Here is a 17936-nt window from a genome sequence, read left to right on the forward strand (position 1 = left end):
CAGTATGAAAAAATAATGATATAGACTAGAAATAAGAATCTATGAAAATAAGCTAGGAATAAAATCTAAATATAGCTTGCTGCCTCATCTATTCTGTTTCCAAGATCAAACATAGAGAGTTGGGTCAGAAATGTAGTTGAAATGTGGAGAATGAAGGAGTCAGTCTTCTGTTATCCTCACTTGGTAAACTTTTTAATATCTTGCTAAGGAAACATTAAAATAAGTAAAAACCATAATCGATAAGTAATTTTGGGGGGTTTAGGTTTTTTAGTGTTTTCCACTTCAACTTTTTCTAATTAACTTAAAGTTAGTTGTGATTGCTTCTTTATGAATTGGTTCCTTTTTGTGTGTTTGTTGTACCGAATGTAAAAATGAGACATACAAAATATGAAATTACAAAAGATAATCAGAGGCTATAATTCATTAGAGAAGATATAAATGTAAATCACTATTATTCAAAAATAATTTCATTTTATACCCAACCTAGAGAAAAGCGTGTGAGGGTAGAGATACCTGCTTGCTTTAATTTGAGCCTTTCATTACAACTTTCCTCTTAAGTCCTGAAACTTTTTTAACTCCCAGATTGAGAATGGGTTTCTGTTCTACCCATTTATATGACAACAGAATGAACATCACAACTGGGTTATTGCCGTACAGGCTGTCAGTGGTAAAAAAAAAAAAAAAAAAAAGGCTATTCAAAAAAGGAGGCATAATCTTAAATCTATCATTATTTATAAAGTAGTCCCCCTTTACGTGTACCATAACCCCCAATGGATGCTTGAAACATCCCTATACATATATCTATTCCTTTACATATATACCTATGATAGCTTATAAATTAGGCACAGTAAGAGATTAACATAATCATACCATTAATTAGAACAATTATAGTAAGATATTATAATAAAAGTGGAGTGAATGCACTCTCAGTGTCTCTCAAAATATCTTATTTTAGATAATATTTTTGGACCCTTGCTGGCCACAGGTTAACTGAAAAGGCAAAAAGCAAAACTTATACTGTCCAGGATCTCAAAAGGAAGTAAAACTGCAAATCTCTTAATGTAAATAATTTGAAACACACTGACAGTTTTCAAAGTAAACTAGAATCTGCAGATTTCTCAATGCACATTAAACTGCAAGCATCATAATTCCCAGTGTCGTATTAAAGGATGTATTATGAGAAAATATAATTATCTCCATAAGATAGTACACAGTAGGTCAGTTCTTTTCAGTGGCAAATGTTGCAAAGACTACTGCTCAACAACTTAGCAATTCCCTTCTTTCTTTCTTGTTGGCAGAACCTGCCTATATTTCAGAAGTTAAAAGTTCCAGAAAGTCCTTCTTATAGTCTCCCTTACAGCAAGGACATGGACAACAAATATAACCCAATTCTAGCTACTGGAGTCTAAGAAAGCTGAAGTTGACTGGCAAGACTTTGGCAAAGGTTTTCTTCATGAACAAAGAAAGATGCTGTTCTGTTTGATTTTTTTTTTACAACTTATTTATAAGTTAAAAAATAAAGAAGATTTAAATATAAAAGCATCTACTTTATCACATTCTTGTGGTGCCATTTTGTAAGTTATCTGCACAGAGAAAACTCCCAAAATAATGGCCTCACTCCTTCCAAAGTCTTTCCACCTTCTTGAATTCAGGTGAACAAAACTGGAAGAAGCAAAGTTAAACATTTATTTTTCTGAAGGTTATGGTTATCAAGAAAGAGATAAACAAGGGCAATAAATTAAGCTTTTAAACCACTTTCCTCAAAACATACCAAAGAATTTAATCTGAAGAGAAAAAATGTCCACATGTTTACTGATGATAATCACTTTATATTCTGAAATTCCAAGATGGGGGGGTTGAATTATAATGTAAAATGAAAATACTGTCAAATGAAAAGGAAATTTGATATCTTAAATCTTTTTATCAACACCACAAATTCAGGGCACAGTTCAGAGGATGTTTTTCGCTAAAAGACACAATTCAGATATAAATAACTACCATTTATCTGGCAAAGAAAGTAAAATATAAATTCCATCTTTTTTGCTTTGAGGGTACACTTAGATGAATGTAATTTAATTGACCTAGATTGCCACCTTACCCTTAACAGAATACTGTGAGAATTAGAATATTCTTTCCATATTCTAATAGATGAGTAAAGCGAATTTTAAGGAAGCAAAGTAGTTTTGAGGATCAAAAAGTTGCCATTTTAAACCACCGGAGGACACTGGGTCCATTTAAGCGAGTAAGGGGCCTTTGGCAGGTTTTCTTAAAAGTCTGAGTCCTAGGGCACCCACAGGAGTCTAATGTAAGTGAATAATTAAACCCTCAGGTAGCTTAAAGTTTGCCAATCCTACCCTGAAGGATTTAGCAGAAATAGTACTGAGAAAGGACTTCCTGGGATATTTTTGCATTTCTACAGTAAGTGACCTTGTTTTTGGGCCATTTCAAGAACGTTTCTGAAAGGAGGAAGCACAGTAACTGACAGGAAGATAAAACAGTGATTTGCCTAACTATTTTATCTCAGCCTATTTGAGTAGCTGAAAGGGACAAAATCAAAACCTTAATTCAAGTAGCAAAGTCAGACAGCAAGAGATCCCCCAACTCCCAGACTTTCTTTAGTTTCTGCAAGTCCCCAAAAACCCTGACTCTGGACGACATTAACTTCCTCGCAGTGCGGCTGACAAGCCAAACCCTCAGCTCAGCCTCCAAGCGCCACATCTTGAACTTCTCCTCCCGCCCGGAGCGAGAGCCCCGCGAGGGCCCCTCCGGGCCGCACGAGGACAGGCCCCGGGGCAGCGGCCCCGCCCGAGGGCGCGCGGCGGAAAGGAGGGACACCCATGACTCACTCGCCCCGGCCCGCGGCCAGACCGCACCATCCTCACCTCCGCACGTCCCGGCCCGGCCTCGCAGCGCCCCCGGAGGCGGCCAGGGAGAGCGCGCCTCAGGGACACCCCCAACCCGGAACTGGGCCCGGCCCGGCCTGGGCCTCTCCCTGGGAGAACCCCCGCCTCGGGAGACCCCCGCCGGCCCTGGCTCCCCTCACCCCACCCGGGGGAGACCCGGCCGCGCGCAGACCTGAAACAGCGGCTCCCCGCAGCTCCCGGCAGCCCGCGGGGCCCGCGCCCCTCCCACCGGAGCCGGAGCGAGCATGCGCGCCGGGCGCGCCCCGCCGGCACGCGCCGCCGCCAGGGAGGCCGGGCGAGGCCGCGGCGTGGGCGGAGGCCGGGCTCCCTGGGCGGCGCGCGCCCCCCGCCCTGCCATTCACTGGCGACGTCGGCCCGCGGTCCTCAAAGTCCGTCCTCTCCGTTAGGCGGCGAGCGCCGGAGGGGAGGGGACAGTCAGGAAGGCAGGAAACTGCGGCTTAAAAAGGCAGCCCGCAGCGGGCCCTTCCTCCCTCTCTCCGTCCCGGGCTTCCGAGAGCGCCTCGGCTCCGCGGCCTCCGCCCCGCCGCCATGTACCGCTGCCTCGGGGAAGCGCTGCTGCTGGCTCGCGCCGGGCCGCCGTCCTCGGCTCGGCGGCTGCCGACTCGGCCGCGCTGCTGGGCCGGGCCGGGGGCAGCCCGCGCCGCCCCGCAGCCGGGGCTCGCGCTGCCCGCCCGGCGACACTACAGCGAGGCGGTGGCCGACCGCGAGGACGACCCCAACTTCTTCAAGATGGTGGGGCTTCTTCGATCGCGGCGCCAGCATCGTGGAGGACAAGCTGGTGGAGGACCTCAAGACCCGGGAGAGCGAGGATCAGAAGCGCAACCGGGTGCGCGGCATCCTGCGGATCATCAAGCCCTGCAACCATGTGCTAAGCCTGTCCTTCCCCATCCGGCGCGACGACGGCTCCTGGGAGGTCATCGAAGGCTACCGGGCCCAGCACAGCCAGCACCGCACGCCCTGCAAGGGAGGTGAGCGCCCCCCCTCCCCGAACCGGCCCCCGCGCTCTAACCCCGCGCCCCTGCTCCACCCCGCCGCTTCGCAGCCGGGGGCCGCCGCTGCCGCCTCGCGGGCGCCGGGCCCCTTCCGAGGTCGCCCACCTCCCACATCGGGTGCATCAGGCTCGGGTGCCTAGTAATTTTTCCGCCTTAAGACCACCACACGGTTGGTCCTGTCTCCTTGCCCCCCGCGAGCCATCATCCCGGTTTTCTGCATATGTTGATGCTGTGTGCAGAACAGACACTGCACCGCTCTTCTTTTGATCCAGGATCTGTGACTCACAGGGTGGGTCCTGACAAAATGCACTTCTACGAGAGGGAGTGTCCGGCCCATCTGATTGTGCCTGTGCAAGTTTTTGTGGGCTTCTATGACTCACACGAATGCAAACTATGAAATAATTGTTTTCGCATTTTTTTCCACTCTTTTTTATAGTAGTGGCAGATCATGCAGGAACGTCCAAAATTAATTGCCCCCTAGGTTTTAAATGTAGACAGTTTTAGGCAAATGAATATATTGATTTTACCTTGATCTTTTAAATTAGGTCATTTTCTACCCTGTAATTTCTGTTTTGTGCAAAAAAGGAAGCAAGAAAAGTAATACAAGAGCAATGTAACATCTCTGACAAATAAACACCGGGCGACCTGACAGTAAATCTAAAGGGTGTAGACTGCTGGACATCCTGCCAACCAATGGAATGAAATAGCCCTGGGGGTGTGTACTAGTCCTGGCTAGCACCAGGTTTGAGCTTGGGGAAAAGATAAAGTACAGGAAGAAAGGCGTTGAGTCAGTTATAATTTGGTAGTCACCAAGTTGTACTATAGTTGAAATTTTTGAATTTCTGTAGATTTGGCTTCTGCGGGCAGTTTGCTTTCTCTGAGCAAATAAAAGCTTTTTTCCCAGTAAGTCACATAATTTAAAGGTCCTTTAAAGTAACCTAAAAATAGAAAGGGCAAAGCCACTTTTTTAAATTTAAAAAAGAATCCAGGTAGGTGAGAGTCTTGCTGAAGGTTTGATGGTGTGTAGACCCTTTGTCTTTGGAAACCTGGCCCAGGATGTGCTGGCTGGCATTCCCAACCGGGGAACAAAGGTGGTTTAAAAGTGCTTAATGATTTACTTATTGCTAAATTTGCATTGACCCCACCCACTTCCGGCATTTGTCTTTGGAGCTTAATTATCCTCTTGCTGTCTTGGTTCCTTTTTCAATCTTGTTGACCTCCAAATTCCCTCACCAGCTCCAAAATTATTATATAAACTGTGTTGTCAATATCCTACATTGCCTTCCTTCTTCCTACCACTTCTTTATTCTCTAAACCAAGTTCACGCTCAAAAAAAAAAAAAAAAAGGCTAAGCAAGTATGTTGAGGAAGAGGCAAAGTTAATATAGTACATTGCAATGTGTTTGTAAAATGGACATCAAGTTATATTACTCTATTGTTGGCAGTATTTCCAGTCTCTTAAAAGGCTTACAATAACCTAATATTTCAGTTTTGTTTTCTGCAGGACTTGATTTTTTTCCTTGAAGTTCTTTGTATTTTTTAAATGCCAGGTCCTCTCCTATCTTTATAAATCACAACTTCACAGTCATTAAAGCAACTAAAGTTTACCGCAATCCTCTTCCTCCTGTTGCCACAGCAGTTTTAATACCAAATGTTGAACCCAGCAACAAATTGCATCAACTATACCTAACCACTGTTACTGTAGCACTTACTTATGCTAGAGTGTAAGAAACAGTTCTCTGTTGGATTTGAGAAACTGAATTGCAGTGAATAATGGCAACCATTACAAGATAATATAATATGAAAGAAATGTATTATCTTCGGAATTTGAAAAACTATGGAGAGAATAGGATGGGGGGGGGATTAGTTAACTATGAAAGAAAGTCTTTATGAACATATCCATCTGTTGAAGATAAATAAACAGAATACTAAAGAGGTGATCAGCAAAATTTAGGTCCATGCTTTGCTTTCATGACACTCCACAATCTTCCTACCCACTCATAACCCTCTGCAGAGAATGTGCTTTCTAAGAGGAACTCACTTTAAGTGGGATTTTTTTTTTAACAGTTAAACAGTTAAAACTTTTTTTTATTTGTAAAAAAGTTATTAACCCCTTGCTCCCATTCTTCCCTTAGAAATGCAGGCTATATTAAGTGAAAAAGATTGTAATTTTCCAATCATTACTGTGAACTTCATCTTTCCCACTTAAGCACACTGTTCTCTCCCTAGCCACACTCAACAAACTATCTTCTCTACCAACGTTCTTTTCAAAGAGAAAAAACCCCAAAACTTTGTCTGTTGCTTTCATCTTTTTCCCAGTCCTCAGCTTTTTATCTAATCTTTCCGCAGGGTGACCTTAGACCTATGTTTTCTGAAATAAAATTCTCAAAGTTGAAGCAAAGCAACCAATCTAATTATATATGGGCTTTGTAAGGGAATCTTGTAAGGTAGTTTTAAGACCTGGGGATGGCTGGTATATACTTTGTTCCAAGTAAATATTTAATAGTAGTATTCTTGTGCTTATTTTCCTATATGCCACATTTAACAAACCTTTAGATTAAAGATTTTCAGAAGAGTGTATTATAGGCTCTGAAAAATTTTTAACAGACCTTAAAAAATATTTCCAGCAAAAATGAACATGGGAGAATTTCTGCTTTGAGAAGACTTTTTCAAAGGTTCTTACATGTTTGAAAACTTTATCCATGATTGATTGTACCTATTAACTTTCTTAGAATCAGTTCTCTGTATTTCTTTGGTTCTATCTGGACAATCCAGAGGATTTGCCATTTTGAAGTCAGTTGGAGGGGAGGGATACAGATTGATAATATTATAGAGAAGTTGATTTGTTTTTTTCTTTGAGACTGTCTTCCCCCTGCCACTGTCTTAATTTTAAAACTTAAGTCAGAATACCCTGTGACTGACTCTTCTATCACTGAACTTTTTTTAAGATTTTTATTTTTATTTATACAAGAACTGGGGTACAGGCCAGAGGCATGGGAGGTGAGAGGATTCACCAGAGAGAGAGTTGGGAGCAGAACAGGCAGATTGACCGAAGTACACTGCTGAAGGTTGCAGCAGGTGAGTCAGGAGAGGTCTGCCACGCCATGTGGGCATCTCCCTGGCCGGCTGGCAATCAAACCCGCACTGCAGAGGCTGCAGACAGCTTCACAGCGCTGCACCACCTGGGAGCCCTATCACTGAACTTTCTAAAACTGTAGTCATTTAACTCAACTCAATGACCTGTGAGTAGTGGACACCTCTAATACACTGACCCTAAATCTTTTATTCAACAACAAATAAACAATAGCAAGTAATGCTTCGTTCTTATCTTTGTTTTGTTGTTGTAGTTGTTTGTTTTTAAATTTATTTTCTTACATCTTTGTTAATATTTGGACATTATTTGATTTCTTCCGTCATGTGTTATCCCTGTAGTTCTTAGCACCCTGGATCCATCCCCCATTTTGACTCCACTCCCTCCCGGTCCCCTGCTGTATGCCTCAAATCTGTGGTCAGCTTGCAAGTTTTTGTCTTTTCTTTGAGTGACAGCATGCAGGAGTGGAGGGCAGGAGAGGCAGCTAAGGATTGAAGTCAGTGCAGTATTAGTGCCCCTCCACCTCTGGGATATAATTGTGTGGTAAATGGCAGAATTCTGCAGAAGACCAAATAAGTACTACTATACTGTTTGAAAACAAAACATCCTCTCCCTTCACTGAAAAAGGCTTTTGAATTGACAACCATCAAAACATGGATAACTTAGAATAAACCACACTTTATAATATTTTTAAGTCATGGCTATGTTATGTGTCTTAATCTGTCCTCCAAGAGAAAAAAATGTAGCCTTTGTACGCTTTTTTACTTTAGGATTTAACTCAATCTGAAAGTTCTCTTAAGAAAGGTAATTGGTGGGCCTCCCGGTGGCGCAGCAGTTGGGCGCTGGGTTGCGAAGCTGCCCGCAGCCTCTGCAGCGCCAGTTCCACCCCCGGCTGCTCCCTGGCCACCGGAGGGGGCTCCCACATGGCGCGCAGACCTCTCCTGCCGCCCGCTGCTCCCTCAGCAGTGTACTTCGGTCTTTCTGCCTGCTCTGCTCCCCGCTCTGGCTCTGGTGAGTTCTCTCACCTTCCCGTGCTTCTGACTGTGCCCAGTGCATGTATAAACAAAACAAACAAACAAACAAATAAATCATAAATAAATAAAAGTGCATGCCTCTTTAAAAAAAAAAAAGAAAGGTAATTGGTATGTCTTCTAGTACTTAGGTCTGAGAGGTTTGTTGTTCACAATTTTTAGTAAAATAGGGAATTTAAAAATTTTTTGTTCCCAGTATTATTTTTTTTGTCCCAATTTTTACTTCATGGAAAGCAATTTCCTATAATCCCTACTCCCAGTATACTAGGTAATGAAGAGCTACATAATGTAGAGACCTTTTATCAGATTGTCATTAAGTCTTCCTATCATTTTGTGTGTGACTCCATCTAACCAGTTTGCTTTGGCAGTAAAAACCCCACATTTTTACCAGGAAGACAAACAATGCTCAATCGCTATGCAAAGTATACTTTGCAGGAATTGGAGCATCAAAAATTAGAGGACAAGCACCAGTATATATTAAACTCCAACAGAACTGTCAGTGTATTAATTTGAAGTCCAAGGAATAAAAATTAAACTTGAATTTTCTGACGTATCCTGGAAGAAATTGGATTTAGCTCTGTTGATAATAATTCAGATTGCTTGGGAAAACTTGTTTTTATCCATTTATGTAAAAATACTAAGGGCCTGAAAAATACCGGATGGTCTCACTCATAGCAGGAATCTAGAAAACTTAAATAAGGGACCAGGAAAATGAATAACTATAAGAAAGTGAAAATCAAAATCAACAAAAAACTATGAACCAGAGACACTTTTTTGGGGCGGGGGCGGAGGGGAGGGATTGGGGTCAGAATGGGGGGCTGCAATTGTATGGGGAATATAAAATTTATTATTAAAAAAATAAATAAATAAAAGCAAAAAAAAATACTAAGGGCCTGTCAGGAACCAATAAAGTACTAAAATACTAGCTTTTGGATGTTGAGAAATACCTAGGCTAAAATCTCTAACTTGAGACTTTTTTCTATTTAATTTGTATAATGAGATTCTCATAATGCAAATTTAAAAGTAATTATCAGTCTAATGAAGCAAACAGATTCATAAATGACCCAGAATTGTTATGCCCAACAAGTTGCTATTAAAATACATATGCATAATCAGATAGTCCATTGGAAAAAAAATAAATATAAAAAGTAAAGTAAAGCACACTATCCCCAACCCTTCCCAATAAGATAACCATGAACAGGCTTGAATCCAAAGCTGTTAACCTCATACTGACCTAACTAACCAGAGGTAGGACTTAATGCTGATTGGAGGACTCACTATCAAGACTGAGGTGGTTATGTATGAAATACTGCTGATAAAGATAGGAAAGGTTTTATGATGGGCAAAAAGACAATCCGAGAGAGGGCTGCGCAAGAGCTTTTCAATTACCTTTCAAAAAAAGCATCTGAACCTGAGATACCACCTTCACAAAGGTCAACTGGCAAAAGAGGGGCTAACAACAGCTAGCATTTTATTCATCTTTGTGACCCATGAAATAGACTTGTCCCCAACTTTCAAATGTGGATATTAAGGCTGAAGAATGAAATCTTTGGCAAGATTACACAGCTTAGTAGTGGCGCTGGTCTTGGGATTCTGGTCATCTGATGACTACAACCACCTACCTTCTTAATCATCATTGTGTGGCCTCTATTCATGTGAAAAGTTATAGATTGTATCTTGGAGTAAAACACTGATTGAGAACCAAGTCAGATCAGCCACACAATGATTCCTAACACTTGGGATCATTTGAAATTTGTTACAAGCTTTTAGAAAACCTGCCTTCTTTCTAGAAAATATAAATGCATGTTTATAGATTGTATCTTTAGAGGTCCATTTATTCTGCTTGTTTGTGTAATGAAGTAACACTTTAAAGGGAGTGTTCCACTGAAAGAGTTGAAGAACATTAGTGTTTAACAATTTAATGTGTTACCAGAACTGCTCATTTCCCTACCAAAGCTTTTCCATGTATCTTAGGGTTTTCAATGGAGTAATACTAAAAAAGCTTTATTTAGGGTGCCTCTTCCTTAAAAATGGAGAGAATTTGAATTGCAGTTATTTCTCTTGATTATTGGAGAAAGTCTGTCAGACCTTAGCTAGAGGAAAATGTGAGAGATAATTAGCAAAAGTTGTTTGTAGTATGACTCCTTTTGCCATTTTTCATTAATACAATTCAACAGACTTCTAAAAAAAACTTTCGCACATTTGGGACATCAGCAGGATCTATATGAACTCTTTTTTTTAAATCCTCTTTACCAAAAGAGAAACAAGAACATCATCAGTAGTGATATATCCATATTGAAGGTTTACTGACTAGGAACTGTATTCCTTTGAATTTTAGACTATATTCCAAATAAGTCACTTTTTCCATTATGTGTTTTTTCCCTGCCAGCAAGAGCTTTAAACTTTATGTTTAATTAAGGAACATGCCTTAGTTCATGGAGACTTCTGGTAATTAACCTGTTCATTGCATGTTTTTTTCACTGTCTGTTCTGGTAGGTACTGTGTTCTAAGGAACCATATACATATATATATGTGTGTGTGTGTGTATGAGAGTTTTTTATTTATTTTTTTTTTTTTTTTTAAGATTTTTTTATTTATTTATTTATACAAGCACTGGGTACAGTCAGAAGTGGAGGTGAGAGAATTCACCAGAGCCAGAGCAGGGAGCAGAGCAGGCAGAAGGACTGAAGTACACTGCTGAGGGGAGCAGCGGGTGGCAGGAGAGGTCTGTGCGCCAGTGGGACCCTCCTCCAGTGGCCAGGGAGCAGCTGGGGATGAAACCAGCGCTGCAGAGGCTGCGGGCAGCTTCGCAACCCAGCGCTCAACCGCTGCGCCACCGGGGAGGCCCTGTATGAGAGTTTTTTAAAAAAGCAAACCAAAGCTCATAGCTCAAGTCCTTTATGTCTTAAAATATTTTTCATTTGTTTTCCCCAAAATAAAACAATCCAATCTCTTCACTATGTCATCCTCTTGTAGTGTTTATTAGCTCAGTGTTCTGTTTCTACATTTTTCCTTTCCCAAACCAGCCAATAAATTACACATTTGAAAATGACACTATAAACAACGTGTTGCTACAGTAGTGTGTCAAAGGTACCAGGGACAGACAGTTTTTATCTGGAAATAGGAAAAACTGGATAGGAGTTGGATAGTGGAACAGTAATTCAAGTGAAGAAAAGTGGTTTCAGTACAGGCAGGAGGCCTGCACTGGTATGATGTTGATCATGGGGACAGAGTTGTTTTTGTTTTTTTTTTGTTTTTTTTGTTTTTTTTTTTTTAATCAGAAGTAAGGTATTATGACAAATTAATACCTGACAAGTGTGTGTGTGTGTATGTGAACCCCTAAAACCTTTGTAATTTCCTAAGTGATAGGGGTTCTAGGAGCATCTTTTGTTCTAATACTTGGTTTTTCACCCCAGATCACGACATAATTCCTAAATCCCTTAGAATTTCCTGGGTGATGAGTGTCATTTATTTTCTAATGAGGCAACTCTTCACTCTTTCTCGGGTTCCTACATAGCTTCAGGATGGCTGCTGATCACCAAAAGACTAAGGCAGTGGGGCCTCCCGGTGGCGCAGCGGTTGAGCGCTGGGTTGCAAAGCTGCCCGCGCGCCTCTGCGGCGCCGGTTCGATCCCGGCTGCTCCCGGCCACCGGAGGAGGATCCCACATGGTGCGCAGACCTCTCCTGCCCCCGCTGCTCCCCTCAGCAGTGTGCTTCAGTCCCTCTGCCTGCTCTGCTCCCCGCTCTGGCTCTGGTGAATTCTCTCACCCTCCCGCGCTTCTGACTGTACCCAGTGCATGTATAAACAAAACAAACAAACAAACATAATAAATAAATAAATAAAAACATGCCTCTATTAAAAAAAAAAAAAAACAAAAGACTAAGGCAGTGATTAGAAGGGAGGGAAGAGATGCTGGAGGGTTGAATTAATAATCCATCATGCCCATGTGAGAAAGCCTTCATAAAAATCCCTAAACTACTAGATTTGGAGAACTTCATGGTACACATCAAATTCCAGGAAGATAGAATACCAACTCCATAGGGGCACAAAAGCTTCTGCAAGTAATAAACCAATTAATGTAAGCAAATATTTACTTGGGTTTTGTGAGCTGTTATAGCGAATTACCAATCAAACCTGAGGAGGGGGTGTGGGAGCCCTGGTTTGTTGTCAAGTTATTTAGAAATGTGGGCTCCCTGAGCACTCAGTACTTGTCCCTGAAATGGAGGTTGGTCTTGTGCATTTGAGCTCTTTCCTTTTGGTGTCTGCACTACAAATGGATTAAATTGTAGGACACCAAGAGAACTAGAAAATGTCGTAATGTGATAAAACCATATTTTGTATTAGAAGTGTGAGTAAAAGTTTTCCACTGAAGTTTGTTGGATAAATAATGATAAACCTAAAAGGACATAGAAAGCCAGGTAGCGTTGGGACTAAGAATGAAGTGATAGGTAATTGCAGAGGAAATGGAAAGTAAAAGACAGATAAGAAAAGATAGTTCAGATATATGGAATAAAGGAGAGAAAAGTCAAAGATAACTCAAATTTCTAGTCTTAAACTCTAGCAGAAAAAATGATGGTAGCCTTTGGTACCCACCCTTACCAGCCTCTAGTCTCTATAATTCTCTTCCTCTCTTAAGATCTTTAATATCAGCTAGATGTATAAATATTTTTAATGAAACTGGGTATCTGAAATATTGAACATTTACTCCTTTGAACCTTATTAATATCTTTTGCTTTTTTAATTATAGAACTTCATTTTCACCAATTTAACATCATTTCAAGACCTGTTTGGTATGATGGTGTGATTAAGTTTAATGTTAGTTATTACTGGAATAAGGAATAGCTATAAAAACTAACAAAGTCTCCCCTTTAATGCATAATCTTTCCTGCATGCATAGGTGAGTCAGTTAAACAATTACAATACAAAGCTGTGTGTTCTGTAGATTGTGTGTGTGCATGCATGCAGATAAATGATTTGGAAAGCTATAAATACATTTAAATCACTGAGAATGATTGTCTCTTATGGGGATGACTGGTGTCACGTGGTGTTGAGGGGAAACCTCACTTTTTCTGCATTTCAATTTTGGTGAAAACATACCATGTGTTATAATTTTAAGGTTTCAATGAGACAAAATATTTTCCATTTTATTTTTCCAGCATCAGCTGACCATTTGCTTCCCAGAAAGCTTCTTGTTTGTTTCTTCAGAAATGATCCAAGAATTTTGATAATGAGTTAAAACTGTAAAGTATTTGTTTGCTTGCCTTCCTACACAGAGTAGTACATGGATAACTGTGTAAAGTAATTAAAGAGTATGATTTTCCTTAGCTATATGTTAAATGCTCTTTCCTAGTGCTAAAAGTTTGACATTTTTCTGAGACTTAAAGTATTTTACATGGTCATTACTTAGTGATGGTGACTAGTTCCTCACTTTCCCTCCTTCCTCATTTTTAATTAAGTGGTGTTATTATTATGAAATAGGAAATTGCATTAGTGTTAACTGAGAAAATAGGTTTTAATGATTTAATGGTGAGTGTTAGTGCATGGTTTTTAAGGATTCTAAGGCCATTTTGCTTTTCTGGGAGTTCCATCCTTGTGGTAGAACTAGTGGTTATTGAGTAAGTAGTTTCTGAAAAGTGAGAGAAAACAGTTGGAAATTAGGTTTCTGGTGAATAAATCAATTCCTATAAAAGCTCCGGGGTCAAGTGCTTTTAAGAACCATTATAAATCATGAATGATTTATCATAAAAAATAATGGTAACTTAGTTGCTAGGAGCCCTTTTGTATGATTCTGGTTTTGAGTCAACCAACAAAAAGGAAGAAAATTCAAGCTACTCAGTTGTGGTTTTCACTGAATCTTTCTCAACTGTTGTGCTTCTTCATCACCATAGCAACTTCAGCTCGTTTTGCTTTTGACTTTTATTTCCCCTGGAAAAACTTAGTATGCACCAATCATTGGACTCTTGAGGATAGTAAGAAATGTCTTTGGTATAACTAAATTAAAGGCAGAAAAATGCTTTCTGCTGTGTATAGTTTGCAGATGTCTGCATTTAAATGTTTTTCAAACATTTGGATATCAGTTGATTAAAGTAACTGTTAAGTTCATTTCTTGAGAATAAAAGGTATAATTTCAAAGTTCCAGTTGTAATAAGTACTTATTACAGTCATACCTTCAACCTTACCAAGTTGGTAAATAATAAACTTTGTCATGGGTGGTTTTCTTTAATTTCCTTTGAACTAGAAGCACAGGTTACTGTTAGCTGATCAGAATGTGTGATTGTTGATTTTAGACCTATTTCTAATGGCATCGATGCTGTGGTTTGCACCTTGTAATCACCCTACTATAGGTTTATAGTTTAGAAGGCAGTGGGCTTTTCAAAGTACCTACCTCCATTGTTAGGTGAATGATAATCTATTATTATACCTGCTAGCATTGTTGCTCAAGACCCAGAGATGATCTCTTCCCAAATACTAGCAGTTCTATTATCAACAGAGGCTAACAATGGTCTAGAAATTGAGACTTTTTAACAACAAACCCCTAATTTTCTCCATTTTTAGATAAAATTCGTTCCTTCTAGTTTCTGCCTGTATTGCCACTATTGATCCTTCCTGCTTAACTAGTCTGCACTGCCAGCTCTCTAGGAAAAAGGAAAAGGCTTGATTTATGAAAAGTGACAATACTATCTGATTTATAAATGTAACTATTTCAGGCATTTTTTTGATTCCCACTGAATGCATTAGATATAAGCACTAGGTAAGGAAAGTAACTTTTGCCCTCACTTAAGAAAGCAAGGGAAATTACAATAACTTAGTGTCATACCACCGGGCTGTAAAAGAACAATAGGGAAAAATGCTTCACAGGGAGAATACTGATTCTAAATATTGCATTATTACCCCCATGAATTTATCTTGAGAAACAAACAAGCCTTATTATGCTGTTTAAAATCCTATCATTTTAGATTTTGATGAGTAAATTTCTTGTTATTTGCTACTGCTTTGTAATACCTGTAATGTGATAATATGAGATTGCCAGCTGCCTCTCTCGGTGTGTCCCCTGCTGTCCTGGCAGGATGCCTAGAGTGGTGTTACCCTCTGCCCGCGAGCAAGCAAGCATAGGTGCCCACAGCTATTCGAGCACTGGCTTCACTTGGTTAGAACACTGCACCTTATTATTTAACAGCATTTTTGTTTAAAGAGTTAGATTCCAAACTCTTTGGAATACTGTTTTTGTGCCTTGTACTTTTGCTTTTTAGTACTTTCTTAGACTTTTACATGTATGGGCACTTAATGGTAAGTTACTGAGAACTTGCATATAATGTCAAAATTTTGACATACTTTTCCATGGATTTCTGTCCTCTCATTTAAGTCAAAATATGTACATAGGGCTCCCAGTCTCCCCAGCGGTCAGTTGAGCTGCCGCAGCCTCTGCAGCACCGGCTTTGTTTGATCCCCTGGGTCCGATCCCGGACGCAGACCTCTCCTGCTGGCCCACTGCTCCCTCAGCAGTGTACTTTGGTCCTCCTGCCTGTTCTGCTTCCCGCTCTGACTCTGGTGAATTCTCTCACCTTCCCGTGCTTCTGACTGTACCCAGTGCTTGTATAAGTAAATAAATAAATAAATTTAAAAATGAATAAATAAACAAATACATCTTTTAAAAAAAAGAATAGCATTAAACCTATTTAAAAAAATAGTCATACACTTAGAAAACACATATTTGATCGCCTAAAACATGCCATTTTCTGTGTTAGGCACTAGGAATTAGGGTAGTGAAAAAACGAGGTCTGTCTTAACAGACCAGCTTACCTGGAGTGGGCATCAAATAGCAGACAAATACATAAAGTCATTGGTAAAATATTAAATAATGTAGAAGAGGCTATAGAGTAGGGATGAGGAAGCAGTCAGTGCTCTTTAAAGTCTTCTAACTATAACCATTTTATTTTTCCAGTAGGCCAAGGTAGAAGTTCTGCTTTCTTCTTCACATGGTCTTTTGATTATATATACAATAGATAAAATTCTCTTAGAACTTAATCATTTATGTTTAGATATGTGTTTTCTGAAACACAAAAGAAGCCCTGCTGTTAAAAATGACTAATGGTGGTTTCTCAAATTGAGTGGACTTCCTTAAAAAAAAAAAATTCATTTTGAAGGTAATGTTTGTCTTGTAGAATCTTAGGTACTGTTCGGCATAAGTCTCTGGAGGATAGGACTGTGTCTTATCCTCTCTAAATCACCAGGATCCCTGCTTATCTTCTCCTACCAGAAAGCAGAAACTGAACTTCAACACCAAACTTTTTCTCTTAACTCTCAGAATACTTAAAATCAAATATTTGCTTGTTCTATAGCTATGGGTGTGTAATTAGCAACTTTTCCTCTTGACTTTTTTATGTTGGCTTTTTATTATAAGCTACTTCAAGTGTTTTTGAAAGTATAGACATTTCAGAGAGAAGCTTTTTAAAAAAAACTTGCCAGAAGGATGTTCTAAATAAATCCCTTTCTTTCTCAACCCACCTACCCCACCCCACCCCCGCTTTTTTTTTTTTTTTTAATACTCTACCAGGTATCCGTTACAGCACTGATGTAAGTGTGGATGAAGTAAAAGCTTTGGCTTCTCTGATGACATATAAGTGTGCAGTGGTTGGTAAGTGATTGATTCTCTTTTGTTAATACCTAATAAAAACTCTTGGGAAATATGTTATATGCAAGGTTACTTTTAAAATGTACCTCATCTAATTTTTAAGTGTAGATCTTTATTTCAATCCCTTTCCATACTCTGTAAATATGACCAAATCGTAGTAGAAGGAAAATAAGTATGCTGTTGTCTTTTAGAAGTGATAAAAGCACACTGATTAAATATGCATGGTAACTTGTCTAGCCTTGTAACTTTCGTTCATGAGAATATTTATGTATACTATTTTTAGAAGGATGTCGATTCATTTCCTTCATGAAATCAAGCTTAATGCAACATACTTTTTTTTTTTTAATATTTTTGTAGTGCTTTCTACTTTTCTAGTATTCTTACCCTTTATATGGAAGTAACAACTTTCAGTTTTCTCTTTCAGATGTACCATTTGGGGGTGCCAAAGCAGGTGTGAAGATCAATCCCAAGAACTATACTGTAAGTATCAAAAGTGAAATTTGTGTACACACTGCATTTATAGAGGGCTTGAAATTAGAAAGAATGGAAAAACAAGTAAATAATTAACTCATTGGGTATTTGGCCACATTTAAAAGGTACCTGCTTAATGTCAATGTCCTTTTTCATTTTCTTACTTGGGTAAATGGTAATTAATACCTTCATATTTTTAAACATTTAATCTATATTTATATATTACTGTGAGATTTTTATGTCTGGTCTTAGTGACACAAATAGTTTAATCCAGTAGAAATTTAGTTGTTTTTCTCCTATCTGTTCCAAGTTAATTAAAGTGATTTATTACTAGCTTTATTTATGGCTGTTATTTATATCTGTACACAAACATAATAAATATATTTTTTATAATGTACCCTTTAAATGAAAATATACCATAGAGATTGCTCATTGGGTCCTATGTTAATAGAGAACAGCAGCTTGTACTTGAGCCCTAGTTCTAGCTGCTGATTGTATAACCTAATTTCAGATCTCACATTTTCTTACTTTTAAAGTCAGAATATATAAGATCTGAGGATCATACAAGAAAATATATATTAATGTCCTATAAATGGAAAATATGCATCTGTTACCTCCAGAACTGGTTTTTCTGTGAAAATATTTTTCATTATTATTTTTATCTTTTTTTTTTATAGGATAATGAATTGGAAAAGATCACAAGGAGATTCACCATGGAACTGGCAAAGAAGGGCTTTATTGGATGTGTTGATGTAGTTTACTGCCTGGAGTGGAACATTCAGATTCTTGCTTTAT

The 17936-nt window shown here is 39.4% G+C and overlaps 1 protein-coding gene across 1 annotated transcript in view; it reads left to right on the forward strand.

Moving 5' to 3' along the window:
* The first annotated feature begins 3452 nt into the window (after positions 1–3452).
* The window catches only part of LOC119234613 (glutamate dehydrogenase 1, mitochondrial-like), a 14781-nt gene continuing 297 nt past the window's right edge, over positions 3453–17936 (forward strand). The window contains exons 1-5 of the mRNA XM_037497668.1: positions 3453–3547; positions 3654–3892; positions 16593–16673; positions 17095–17150; positions 17819–17893. Coding sequence (XP_037353565.1) covers positions 3453–3547; positions 3654–3892; positions 16593–16673; positions 17095–17150; positions 17819–17893 — 546 coding nt within the window. The remainder of the gene's footprint in view (positions 3548–3653; positions 3893–16592; positions 16674–17094; positions 17151–17818; positions 17894–17936) is intronic.

This window comes from Talpa occidentalis, unplaced genomic scaffold, assembly GCF_014898055.3.
Source record: "Talpa occidentalis isolate TD23 unplaced genomic scaffold, MPIMG_talOcc4v2.1 talOcc4.8, whole genome shotgun sequence".
Classification (NCBI taxonomy): domain Eukaryota; kingdom Metazoa; phylum Chordata; class Mammalia; order Eulipotyphla; family Talpidae; genus Talpa; species Talpa occidentalis.